This window comes from Coregonus clupeaformis, chromosome 2, assembly GCF_020615455.1.
Source record: "Coregonus clupeaformis isolate EN_2021a chromosome 2, ASM2061545v1, whole genome shotgun sequence".
NCBI classification, from domain to species: domain Eukaryota; kingdom Metazoa; phylum Chordata; class Actinopteri; order Salmoniformes; family Salmonidae; genus Coregonus; species Coregonus clupeaformis.
Genome location: NC_059193.1, coordinates 29272781 through 29285073, shown reverse-complemented (window position 1 = coordinate 29285073; position 12293 = coordinate 29272781). Strand labels below are relative to the sequence as shown.

At 41.0% G+C, this 12293-nt stretch overlaps 1 protein-coding gene across 2 annotated transcripts in view; it reads left to right on the top strand.

The window, feature by feature from the left end:
* LOC121534572 (teneurin-3) overlaps window positions 1-12293 on the top strand; it is a 190822-nt gene that overhangs the window by 140691 nt on the left and 37838 nt on the right. For both annotated transcript variants that reach the window (XM_041841165.2, XM_041841149.2), the window contains exons 11-16: window positions 1189-1389; window positions 6570-6755; window positions 8834-8854; window positions 9288-9311; window positions 10104-10250; window positions 10808-11027. In XM_041841165.2, the coding sequence (XP_041697099.2) occupies window positions 1189-1389; window positions 6570-6755; window positions 8834-8854; window positions 9288-9311; window positions 10104-10250; window positions 10808-11027 (799 nt within the window). The remainder of the gene's footprint in view (window positions 1-1188; window positions 1390-6569; window positions 6756-8833; window positions 8855-9287; window positions 9312-10103; window positions 10251-10807; window positions 11028-12293) is intronic.

The following is a 12293-nucleotide window of genomic DNA, read 5'->3' as shown; positions in this document are numbered from 1 at the left end:
ACTGATGTTGGGCGATTAGGCCTGGCTCGCAGTCGGCGTTCCAATTCATCCCAAAGGTGTTCGATTGGGTTGAGGTCAGGACTCTGTGCAGGCCAGTCAAGTGCTTCCACACCAATCTCAACAAACCATTTCTGTATGGACCTTGCTTTGTGCATGGGGCATTGTCATGCTGAAACAGGAAAGGGCCTTCCCCAAACTGTTGCCACAAAGTTGGAAGCACAGAATCGTCTAGAATGTCATTGTATGCTGTAGCGTTAAGATTTCCCTTCACTGGAACTAAGGGGCCTAGCCCGAACCATGAAAAACAGCCTCAGACCATTATTCCTCCTCCACCAAACTGTTGGCACTATGCATTGGGGCAGGAAGCGTTCTCCTGGCATCCGCAAACCCAGATTTGTCCGTTGGACTGCCAGATGGTGATCCGTGATTCATCACTCCAGACAACGCGGTTCCACTGCTCCAGAGTCCAATGTGGGCGTGCTTTACACCACTCCAGCTGACGCTTGGCATTGCGCATGGTGATCTTAGGCTTGTGTGCGGCTGCTCGGCCATGGAAACCCATTTCATGAAGCTCCCGACTAATAGTTATTGTGCTGACGTTGCTTCCAGAGGCCGTTTGGAACTCGGTAGTGAGTGTTGCAACCAAGGACAGACGATTTTTACGTGCTACGCGCTTCAGTGCTCGGTGATCCCGTTCTGTGAGCTTTTGTGGCCTACCACTTTGCGGCTGAGCCGTTGTTGCTACTAGACATTTCCACTTCACAATAACAGCACTTACAGTTGACCGGTGCAGCTCTAGCAGGGCAGAAATTTGACCAACTGACTTGTTGGAAAGGTGACATCCTATGCCGGTGCCACGTTAAAAGTCACTGAGCTCTTCAGTAAGGCTATTCTACTGCCAATGTTTCTCTATGGAGATTGCATCTCTGTGTCCATGATTTTATACACCTGTCAGCAACGGGTGTGGCTGAAATAGCCGAATCAACTAATTTGAAGGGGTGTTCACATACTTTTGTATATACAGTATGTTGTATGTGTTAGCTTGAATGGCTGTACTAGTAATAAGGTGGCTATGGAACATGTTCACGTGTTAATTTGTTTATATCATTAGGCTTTGATTAAATCATCCAATACACAGGGCTTGATCCATCTCTTTTCCTTCCTCCTGTTTTCCCCGTGTTTCCCTAGTGGACTGTGTGGACCCGACCTGCTCGGGCCACGGAGCCTGCCACCACGGTGAATGCCACTGTAACCCGGGCTGGGGCGGAATGGGCTGTGCGATCCTGAGAAGCACGTGTCCTGAACAGTGCTCCATCCACGGAATTTTCCACACCGAGACGGGAACCTGCGTCTGTGAGGCTAACTGGACTGGCTCTGACTGCTCTGTAGGTCAGACAATACTCTCTTACTCTTCATTAGGTTCAGCTGTCTGGCTTTGTGTTTTGTATGTGTGACTTAGAGGAGGCTCCTCCAGTGAGGAAAAGGATGATTATCCTCCTCATTAATATTAGGAATATAGACCTTTTTCTTTGTAGGTACTTTACCAGTTTGAGGGTTGTGCTTTGGTTTTAGTAATTGGTTCCTTGGTTTAAAGGACCAGGTGATTAATGCTCAATGTCCTTCTCTAGAATGGGGTTGTTTAGTTCAGTTTAATCGCAGTGCAGAATTAGTCCCTGCATCTGCAGTTCACAGTTGGTGACCCTAATTGAGTACCGTCAAATTAGAACCTACTGGGTTTTTAACAATCCAGAGCAAAGATTGATTGAGCAATACATTAACTTGATTGTGCGATTGAAATCTGAGCGGTTTTGCATAAGAGGGTGTACTGTAAGTCTGAGATGATGGATGAGCCGAAAACCTGGACTGCTGGGAGGGAAAAGGAATGGGTGTTTATAGAAACCGAGAGTTATTGTCTTAATTTATTTACTTTTAGACACATCCAAAGAAAGGCCATTTGTTATACTGTAAAAAAAACTTCAGAAAATCAGGACACAGAGTCCCTCTTTCACAGCGTGAAACATCCATTGCTGGTCGATGTAAAAAATAAAATTAAAAAAAAAAAGACTTTGAAGGGAGCAGGTTTAACTTAAGCAGCAGTCCAAACTCTTGTGTTTGCCCACCTGGGTAGTAATCGAGGTTTCTCTCTTAATTATCTCAGCAGTTCGACTTCAATTAAATAAACTTTAATTAACAAGCGGTGTGGCATAGATTGACTACCCACTCCGACATCACGCTGGAGTCAGGGGCGTGCTAAAAGCAGATTAACACCTTTGCGCTAATGAAAAATTGATTACATGGATTCTTTGGGAAGGGGGGAGGGGGCTTTGTAATCGAACGCTCCCCCTCCAGAGGCATGGTTAATATTCTGAAGTGTTGTCTAAGCATAATTAGAGACCCACCAAGGTCTCTCAATCGAAGAAAACTCCATTCAGAGGGAGATGAAAGCAAACTCTTAAAAAAGTGCAAATGCTAGTGAGAGAGAGGTGGTTTCGCTTGTAAGCGAACAACAGTAAAATTAGTGAATTTTGTACAGTGTTTTCAGAAAGTGTTCACACCCCTTGACTTTTCCACATTTTGTTGTGTTACAAAGTGGGATAAAAAAAAAAAAAAACATTTTTGGTCAACGATCTACACAAAATATTCTAATGTCCATTTTATTAAAGAAATTATGAAAAATTAAAAACTAATAACTATATTTTTGGTAAGTCTCTAAGAGCTTTGCACACCTGGATTGTGCAATATTTGCCCATTATTCTTTTTTAAATTCTTCAAGCTCTGTGAAGTTGGTTGTTGATCATTGCTAGAAAGCCATTTTCAAGTCTTGCCATAGTTTCAAGTTGATTTTAAAACAAAACTGTAACTAGACCACTGATGAACATTCAATGTCATATTGGAAAGCAACTCCAGTGTAGATTTGGCCTTGTGTTTTAAGTTATTTTCCTACTGAAAGGTGAATTTGTCTCACAGAAAGAAGATTGAACCAGGTTTTCCAATAGGATTTTGCCCGTGCTTTGGTGTATTCCGTTTCTTTTTATCCTAAAAAAACTCTGTAGTCCTTTCCGATGACAAGCATACCCATAACATGATGCAGCCACCATGCTTGAAAATATGAAAAGTGGTACTCAATGATGTGTTGTGTTGGATTTTCCCCAAACATAACGCTTTGTATTCAGAACAAAAAGTTCATTTCTTTGCCACATTTGTTGCAGTATTAATTTAGTGCCTTGTTGAAAACACAATGCATGTTTTGGAATATTGTTTATTCTGTAGAGGTTTCCTTCTTTTCACTCTGTCATTTAGGTTAGTTTTGTGCTGTAACTACAATGTCGTTGTTGTATCTAAATTTTTCTCATATCACAACCATTAAACTCTGTAACTGTTGTAAAATCACCATTGGCCTCATGGTGAAGTCACTGAACAGTTTCCTTCCTCTCCGGCAACTGAATTAGGAAGGACACCTGTATCTTTGTAGTGACTGGGTGTATTGATACACCATCCAAAGCCTAATTAATAACTTCACCATGCTCAAAGGGATATATTCAGCCTCTGCTTTTTATTTTTATTTTATTTTTACAAATCTACGATTGAAAAACCTCCTTGATCCTTTTGGTTGAATCTGTGCTTGAAATTCACAACTCAGTTGAGGAACCTTTAAAAGTAGTTGTATGTTTGGGGTGCAGAGATGGGGTAGTCATTCAGAAATCATGTTCAACACTATTATTGAACACAGAATGAGTCCATGCAACTTATGTGATTTCTTAAGCACATTTTTACTCCTGAACGTATTTAGGCTTGCCATAACAAAGGGGTTGAATACTTATTGACTCAAAACATTTCAGCTTTTAATTTTTTATTAATTTCAGAAATGTTCTACAAACAAAATTCCACTTTGAGATTATGAGGTATCTCAATTTAATAAATGTTAAATTCAAGTTGTAACACAACAACATTTTGAAAAAGTAAAGGGGTCTGAATACTTTCTGAAGGCTCTGTATCCTTGAAATGTTAACTCTCAGGATATTCACAAGGATGGTAGTTGTAATAGATTGATTGTGTTGATATCTTTCTAGACTTACTCACTAATTAGTCATTTAAAGTCACAAACTTTCACCTGTAGCCTACTTAGAGTAACTTTTTTCAAACCTGACTAGGTCTGTTCCTGCCATCTGAACGGATGTTGTGCTGACATTTCAAAGTGTTCTGGAGCCTCTGAAGGCAATACTGGGTCAGTTCCTGTAAATACACCATTCCTTTCATGGTTTCATGTAGTTTTCCCTCAAGAATAGAATGGAGCTTTTAGTGTGGGTTATAGCATGCCAGTGAATGGAGCACTCACCTTGGGTCTCCTACTACCTGTGAATTCAGTAATTAGAGTTTCTCACCCACATCAGGCCTGCCGCCTGACTACATAGAGCCATCTGTTTTAATAGTTGGTCTTAGTCTCTTTGTGGTCCTCAGTGTCTAAAATAAGTGTGTTGACCTTTGCCCCTGCTTATTCAAAAGCCTGTCTATTTAAAGATGTATCAAGCTAGCCTTTTACTTCAGTCTCTTTAGAATGTTGTTGGATTTAGCGTTCTGGGATGAAGCTGAACTCATTGGGGACATAACAACTGACGGCCAACATAAAAGCCTCGTTTAGTCTGCTCTGCCAGTTAAATAAATGAAAACGAAGCAACAACAGACAAAACACATTTGATTATTTTTTGGGGGGGGGTGCAGGAAAATGTGTTGTTCACATCTGAACAGCAAAGCACAGGCTTTGTGCTTCTTTATTCTATCAATATGTAAAGATTAGTTACACCACCACAGCTGAATCGTAATACACTGACTGCAGAAAAGGAACCAGAAGAGATTTTTTACAATGGGCCCGATTCAGACTTAAGAAATATGTGCATTTCCTAAGCACGCCATTCCTACACACTTCTCAGTAGTTGGTATTCAGACTTACCTTATTCAGGAACGGGCTTTGCAGGCATGGTTCCCTTGCGGGCTAAAAACCCTCCCACTTGCTGGCCAACAGATTGTCTCGTGGAATTTTCATTCAATAAGGTTTTCAGTATATTTATCGAAAGTCATCCCTTTAAATTTGGTGTACCTCTTTAGTTAGAATTTTCTCAACAGACTCACTAGAATATATGGAGAGAACAGTTCACAATATTAGGGATCAGTGAAAGAAAGCCATGTAAATGCACACATATTTATCTCATTTTCAGCTCCAATTGGTCAATTTAAAAATACTCTGATATTGTATATTATTTAGGGTTAGGAGAGTATTTATGATTAAAAAATGTATAATAATTTGGAAAGCCTTTATGCAGGAAATGGATTGGTATATCAAAAATACAGTAGTTTGATTCATCCTGAAAGTTGCCATATTCAATCGTTCAATCCATTAAAGGTCAGAAAAGTGTATAATAGGGGTTGAACAGCAGTCCTATAAATCTACCCTAATAATCCTCACTAATTATGGAACTGTGATGACAACAGTCCTGTCGTCGTGAACCGTGCGCCAGGCTCCAGGTTTAAACTGCTACGTATGGTCTGTGTTCCATAATGATTCAAATAAACTCTGTCCCAAATTATTGCACAACTTGTAATACGTTAGCCTAATATGATCCACTATTGCTAGTGATCCTCAGGAACAACCACACGAATGTGACAGAAGAAAGAAAGGTAAACTAAAAATATAATGGAATGATGCAAAATGTTAGGAAACTAACACTAAAGTGACCGTTATAAATGTGTGTGGGTATAACTGACGGTGGCTAACGATAGTGGCTAATGTTTAACACGATACAAATTTGAAAAAATACAGTGAAAAGTCTGAGCATATAATTAAAACATTACAGAAATCATAAATCAACTCGGTAGGTTTAGTGCTACACTGTCGCACATTGCTACAGAAGCCTATAGCATGGGTCTCCAAATTTCATCCCTGCAATTTATAAGGCCAGCATTTCATGAACTTCACTGTGGAAAAGGTGATATGTTGATATGCTTCAGTTTGCTGCCATATGACGGGTTTCACATTTGTCTCCAGCAATCATAAGGTACAGTAGATCTAAAACAATTGTTGTTTATATTTACAATCATCCTCTTATCCAAACAGCTTACTAATGTACCTAGCTCTTATCAATAGCTCTTATCAATTTGTAAATTGCAGTGCATGGAGAATGATGTTATTTATATTGGAAAAAATAAAGTAGATGTTGTTCCACTTGGAACCGACAGGCTCCTCGACCTTATTCATCGCGCATAAAGAAGGAACTAAGTGAAGGTCAGAATATGGTGTATCTGTAGACACACCTCCTTCATCTATTTGAACTCCACCCCAAACGAATAGCAGGTGAATAGCATGCTATTCTCATACTTAAGTTTAAGGTCAGAATACTCGTTACGCGAAAAGTGCATAAAAGGGAATTACGTTCCATTTACGCATGCTTAACTCGGGTCGAAAGTCCCCCCTATGTCCATACAGGTGCTGTAGGGGTGAATTACTGTACATAACTATAGCACCAGTCTGTCCAGTGTATGACGGACAACTCTGTTTTTGGTTGTGAATGTGTCAGAGGTGTGCACAGTGGACTGCGGCCCTCACGGAGCATGTGTCAGTGGGACTTGTCATTGTGAGGAAGGATGGGCAGGCTCAGAGTGCGACCAGAGGGACTGCGACCCACGCTGTACAGATCATGGCATCTGCCGAGATGGCAAATGTGACTGTCACCAGGGCTGGACAGGAGAGCACTGCACCATTGGTGAGTTGTACTGACATGTAAAGCCATTCATAACTGGTAAATTACCCAATGCAGATTAGAAGTTGTCCTCCACCCACACTCAGTAGAGAACCAGTATAAAGAGGCAATAATGTAACAATTAAATCTCCACCGATGTTCCTGTATATGCCCAAGAGTTTCTTTCAACAGTATCTTGAATGCAGTCCAAGTTGATAAGCTTGGTAGTAATTTGGCTCCTCTCAATCCATGTTTGCATTATGTAACCTTATGAAGTATAAAGAAAGCATTTTCTAAAGCTATATTGATTGCATAACATACAGGTTTGACTAAGTCCCCAAAATACATTTACCACTTGAATGGTATCGTACAGTTCAATTCTTCTGCTGAATTGAGTATGGAATTTCTCCATTGAACTGCAATTCGATTCATGAATTGCCAGGGGACTTGGAACTGACCCTATACCTGGTACCCCTAACCCTCTTTCCCCATTCCATTTCACGCTCATTATCCTTGACACCTGATATCACCATTTTCCCTATTCAATCTACATATAGAATCCTACCTCTTATCCTACCACTTCACTAAGGCAGGTATTAAGGGAAAAGAGGGCCAGCCAGGACTATGATCTTATTCAACCTTGTCCCAATGGAAAAGTCCATCTTCGAGATGACTGCTTCACTGTGCATTAATTGAGATAATGAGCACTGTGAGGTTGCTTCCTCTTGACCTGTGACCTCAACTTCCTGGACACTCTGCCCTTGTCAAACGAGTGGCAGTTAAACTGTTGGCGTGACGCATCATGTACTGTTCCACCCTGTCACCCGAACCCACTCGGTAACATCATCCTCTCGTTGAAACGAAGACCCCGGCTCTTCAAACTCTTGAACCCTAATTACATATTAACAAGACTTTCAGCAGCAGTTATCCCATCCAGAGAATGAAGCTGACTGGCGATTAGAAACGAGGAGAGAGAGAGATGAGATTGCGCCGGGGAGATTGGAGGGGTCGCATTCCTGATGTTATTAATCTCTGCCTCCTCAATGAGAAATCCCTTTCAACGTCTTCCTGTTTAAGACCCCCATCAGAAAACAAATTCCTTGATGTAGATGCGCCTGGGATGAATAGGCAGCCATTCTTACTGGGAACTAGGAGCTTATTCCTTTTTTTCAGGACTTTCTGAATAACTTCCATTCACACAAAGCACCTTTAATCACATTACATGGCGAGACCCTGACGAAGGGGCTGGAATAGATTGCTTCCCTGGACGAGCTATTGTCAGACACGTTGCAATCCTGTTTTTTCCCGGAAGGCTTAGGCATCGCTCTTATTGCTCTACTTTCCATTTCTTTTTTTCTTTTTTTTATGTTTACTACTAAGGTGTTTTTATTCATTCAAGTGTTCCTGGGACTTCACTGACATGCTTTGTTTGTTCCAGTGATGAAGTGGTTGAAATGCTCATATATGTGTACTGGGAGCACAATAAGGCACGTGACGCTTGAATGGCCAATACACTGATAGTTGTAATGTATAGCTGATGTACCAGAGCTTATATATGTGTACTGGGATGACAATAAGCTGAAGTGCTCCTGGATGTGTACTTGAAGGACAATAAGCTACATTTCTCTTGAATGGTAAAGATGTGGTTAGTTGTAGCTGTATAGCTGGTGTAACAGAGCTAAGTGCAAAAGTTCACACTAGAATGCTATTCAGACAGCACTAAAAACACAGCATAAAATGTCCAGGCATGTGTTTGTCAGTAAACAGCTGTACCTATACAGTTATAAACTAGGTTCTGTGGATGTTCTATGTGAATGTACTCTACATTGTTATTTACTTAATGTGGAGTGTTTAATATGTGGATGTATGTTGTTATAAATGAAAGCATGCCACTACTGGAATGGCAATATAGCTCATCAGGCAAGCCTGAAAATTTGCTCAAGCAGCTCCTTAACTGTGAAACATTCATAGTTCAAACTAATTAGTAGTTTCCTTTTCATGCTATCTGTGTATGTTTCCTCTGTAATAACACTTCTCAACAACTCGTTTTACCTTTCTCTCTTTCTATCTGCCCCTCCTCTCCTTTTCTCTTATTCGACAAGCTCTGGATTCAAGAGTATCAGGTAATGTACTTTCCAGTCTTTCTCTCCTTTCTGTTTCGTATCAATACACACAAAATAAATGTCATACTGAAAATGTAAACCCCCCTCTAAATGGCGTGAGCAGATAACTTGACTTCCCTCAACAGTATCAGAATCACAATTTGTCAACCATGCTGTTTTTGTGCATCACCATCAACATAAAATTGCTGTTTACACGAGAAAGCCAAATCAGCACTGTCAGTGCTGTTGACATACAAACAATATGGGCTGTACCTTAACACTACAAAGCTTAACTGAAAAGTATTGCATTATACCATTATTCTGCCTACGGTTGAGCTCTCTCTTTATTTCTTCTTGCATCCTACACTCAGATCATGTTTATCAGTCTAGATTTTCCTGCAATAGAGAAGTAATTTTCTTTTCCAAATGTTTCCCCTCTCCTCAATGGTAATAGGAGCAGTCAAGATAGGATATAAAGGTAATGGAAAGACTACTGCTCTGTTTTCTTCCCCAAGCACGGCGTACACATGTCTTATGTCCCAGTCTATCACTGTTTCTATTGTGATCCCAGTACCTTCATACCTGTCCGTCCTAACTAGTCAAACACTCTCAGTCCCCCTTTTCCTGTCTGAATCCTTGTGTGTGTCAGAAGAAATACTAAGCAGATGTAGCCAGTCAGTTACAGTTTGCTCGTTTCTCTCTTCCACCCTGTGAAAAAAGGAACGCAATATCCTGGTATCAAGTAGAGATGTTGAGACGACATGAACAAACCCTCTGCCTTTTTGTCTCTACATCTATCTACCCTTGTCTTTACTTTGATAGTACCTTCACATGGGTGTTGTGCTGGTTTTATGGCAAGATAAATGTGTTGTTTTTTGTGCTGATGCTACAGATAGGTTTAGAGGAACTTTGACTAATCAGCATATAATAAAAAGCAGAGTAAGGAGATTTGCAGTAGTAACCACTATTATCCAACTGTATGTTGACCTCCATGCATTCTTAATATCATACATTTGCCAAGACAATTTCCATTTCAAAGTGCCCTGAAATGGTATGGAACTCAGAGTAAAACCCATGTGAAATTACAGTATCTTTAAACCCCACCCCCAAGTTCTGTCAGAAATCTATGTACTGTTTGTCCACTTTATATTGTCGTTTTCATTTTGTCCCTGTGTTCCTGCCCCTGAATGACCAGGTGTTGTCGCCTCCTCTCAATCTATCTCCCTCTCTCTGATTAGCTGGTGTGTGATTTACATTGTTGTTTTGGCAGATGGGTGCCCTGGGTTGTGCAACAGCAATGGGAGGTGCATTCTGGACCAAGCCGGGTGGCGCTGCATCTGCCACTCAGGATGGAGAGGGCTAGGATGTGATGTTGCCATGGAGACCTTCTGCTCAGATGGAAAGGACAACGAGAGGGGTAAGAACAACATCCATAATTCTTCACTCTTTGCCAATGATATGCCCAGTCAAAACTGTTCGCTGCTCTGGCACCCCAATGGTGGAACAAGCTCCCTCACGACGCCAGGACAGCGGAGTCACTCACCACCTTCCGGAGGCATTTGAAACCCCACCTCTTTAAGGAATACCTGGGATAGGATAAAGTAATCCTTCTACCCCCCCCCAAAATTGTAAAGTGGTTATCCCACTGGCTATATGGTGAACGCACCAATTGGTGAGTCGCTCTGGATAAGAGCGTCTGCTAAATGACGTAAATGTGCCCTTGAGCAAGGCACTTAACCCTAATTGCTCCTGTAAGTCGCTCTTGATAAGAGCGTCTGCTAAATGACTAAAATGTAAATGTAAATGTAATATGACTTTGTGTCCATATAGTGGACTGTTTGAACCAATTAGAGGCACCATTCTGTTGAAAAAGTGTTTTTATTTGGTCAGTCTAGTTCACAGGGATGATATTCTCAAGGAGCACCAAGTTAGGGTATTGTCCCATGTCAACACTGTTGCATCTTGGTCTGACAGATGGACTGGTGGACTGCATGGATCCAGACTGCTGTTCGCAAAGCTCCTGCCAGGGCCAGCCCTACTGCCGCGGATCCCCAGATCCCACAAGCATTGTGAGCCAAGGTCATGGTTCATCCTCCACTCAGTCGGCCCCCAGGGGCTTCTACGAGCGCATCAGCTTCCTGGTTGGGCATGGCGGTAGTCACGTGATACCTGGGGACAACCCTTTCAACAGCAGGTGAGCTTCATCAAATCCAACTGTCCTGTGGGGTGTCGAAATGATAGCCAAAATGAGTTGTCAGTACTGTATCATTGAAATACACTGAGTTGATTGAATCTTGTCGTTTTGTCCTGGAGTTGCCCCTGTAGGAATAACTGTGGCGTAGCTCTCTTAGGGACCTTGACTTGATAAGTTAGGGGGTGGAAATGCTTTATTGAGTTGCAGATTGAGCAACATGATTTGATGTATCAAACCTTATGTGAAACCTTGTAGTGGAAATAACAAAATGTCAACATTTGTCGACATAAAGGCATAAGACTATCCCCAATTAATAATGTACCGGGGCTCTGATATCAATTTGTGAGCAAATTTTTCAGCAGACAGAAATACAAAAGAAATCATCAGGAACCTCAATGCACTGAATCATAAATAGACTTTGTTTTGAGACTGATGGAGTGGGAAATGATTGCCAACTGTATGGTAGAATGCTTTGGCAATAATATTCCCTCTAACTCGCAGAATAGTTTGGGAGTAATCCTTATGTAAATAGCATGCTTTACCACAAATATAGAATGAGGCAATCGCCGAGCCGGGTCCCTTATAATCCGCATCGTCATTGTGTTCAGCTTACTGTTAATTCCAATGGCTGGCCGATGCATATTAGTTGACCCACTGAAAATGTAAATGTTTTTCTCTTTATCTCCGTTAAGAAGTTGGTTTTATAGTCGCAGACATTACGGCACTTGTCTTTAAGCACACAGACATTCCGCAAAGTTTGTCCAAATGAATAACATTTCTGAAGCTACGAAAATCAATAGAACTTAATTTGATAATTATTTTTGTCAAAATAGGGTGAACGGGATTCATGGTAAGCGCATTAGCAATATCTCTACTTTATTTGACTGTGGCAAATATTTTGTTTGATTATCGTGGATAATTTTTTTTTACAATGTATTGTTTCAAAGTGAAGATTTCTGCTCTATCCCTGCTAAATATGATACATACAATGCAACTGGAAAACTCCACTGAATGTGCCAGAGCATGATGGATACTACCCATAGCATTGTTTGTTTTGTCTAGGCGTGCTGTATCCAATGTCTGGCAGGGCAGGGGTGGAAATGTCTTATGAGGTCTTTCCATTGTTACCTAAACCCTTCGAGGAAACCCATCGAAAACAAGAGAGCTAGCCAAGGAAAAGAGAACAGTTTTCATTGTGTGGTCAGGTTCCATGCTATTGCTCTAAAAACTCTCCTCTCTCATATGGCATAAAGACTAATACCTTAC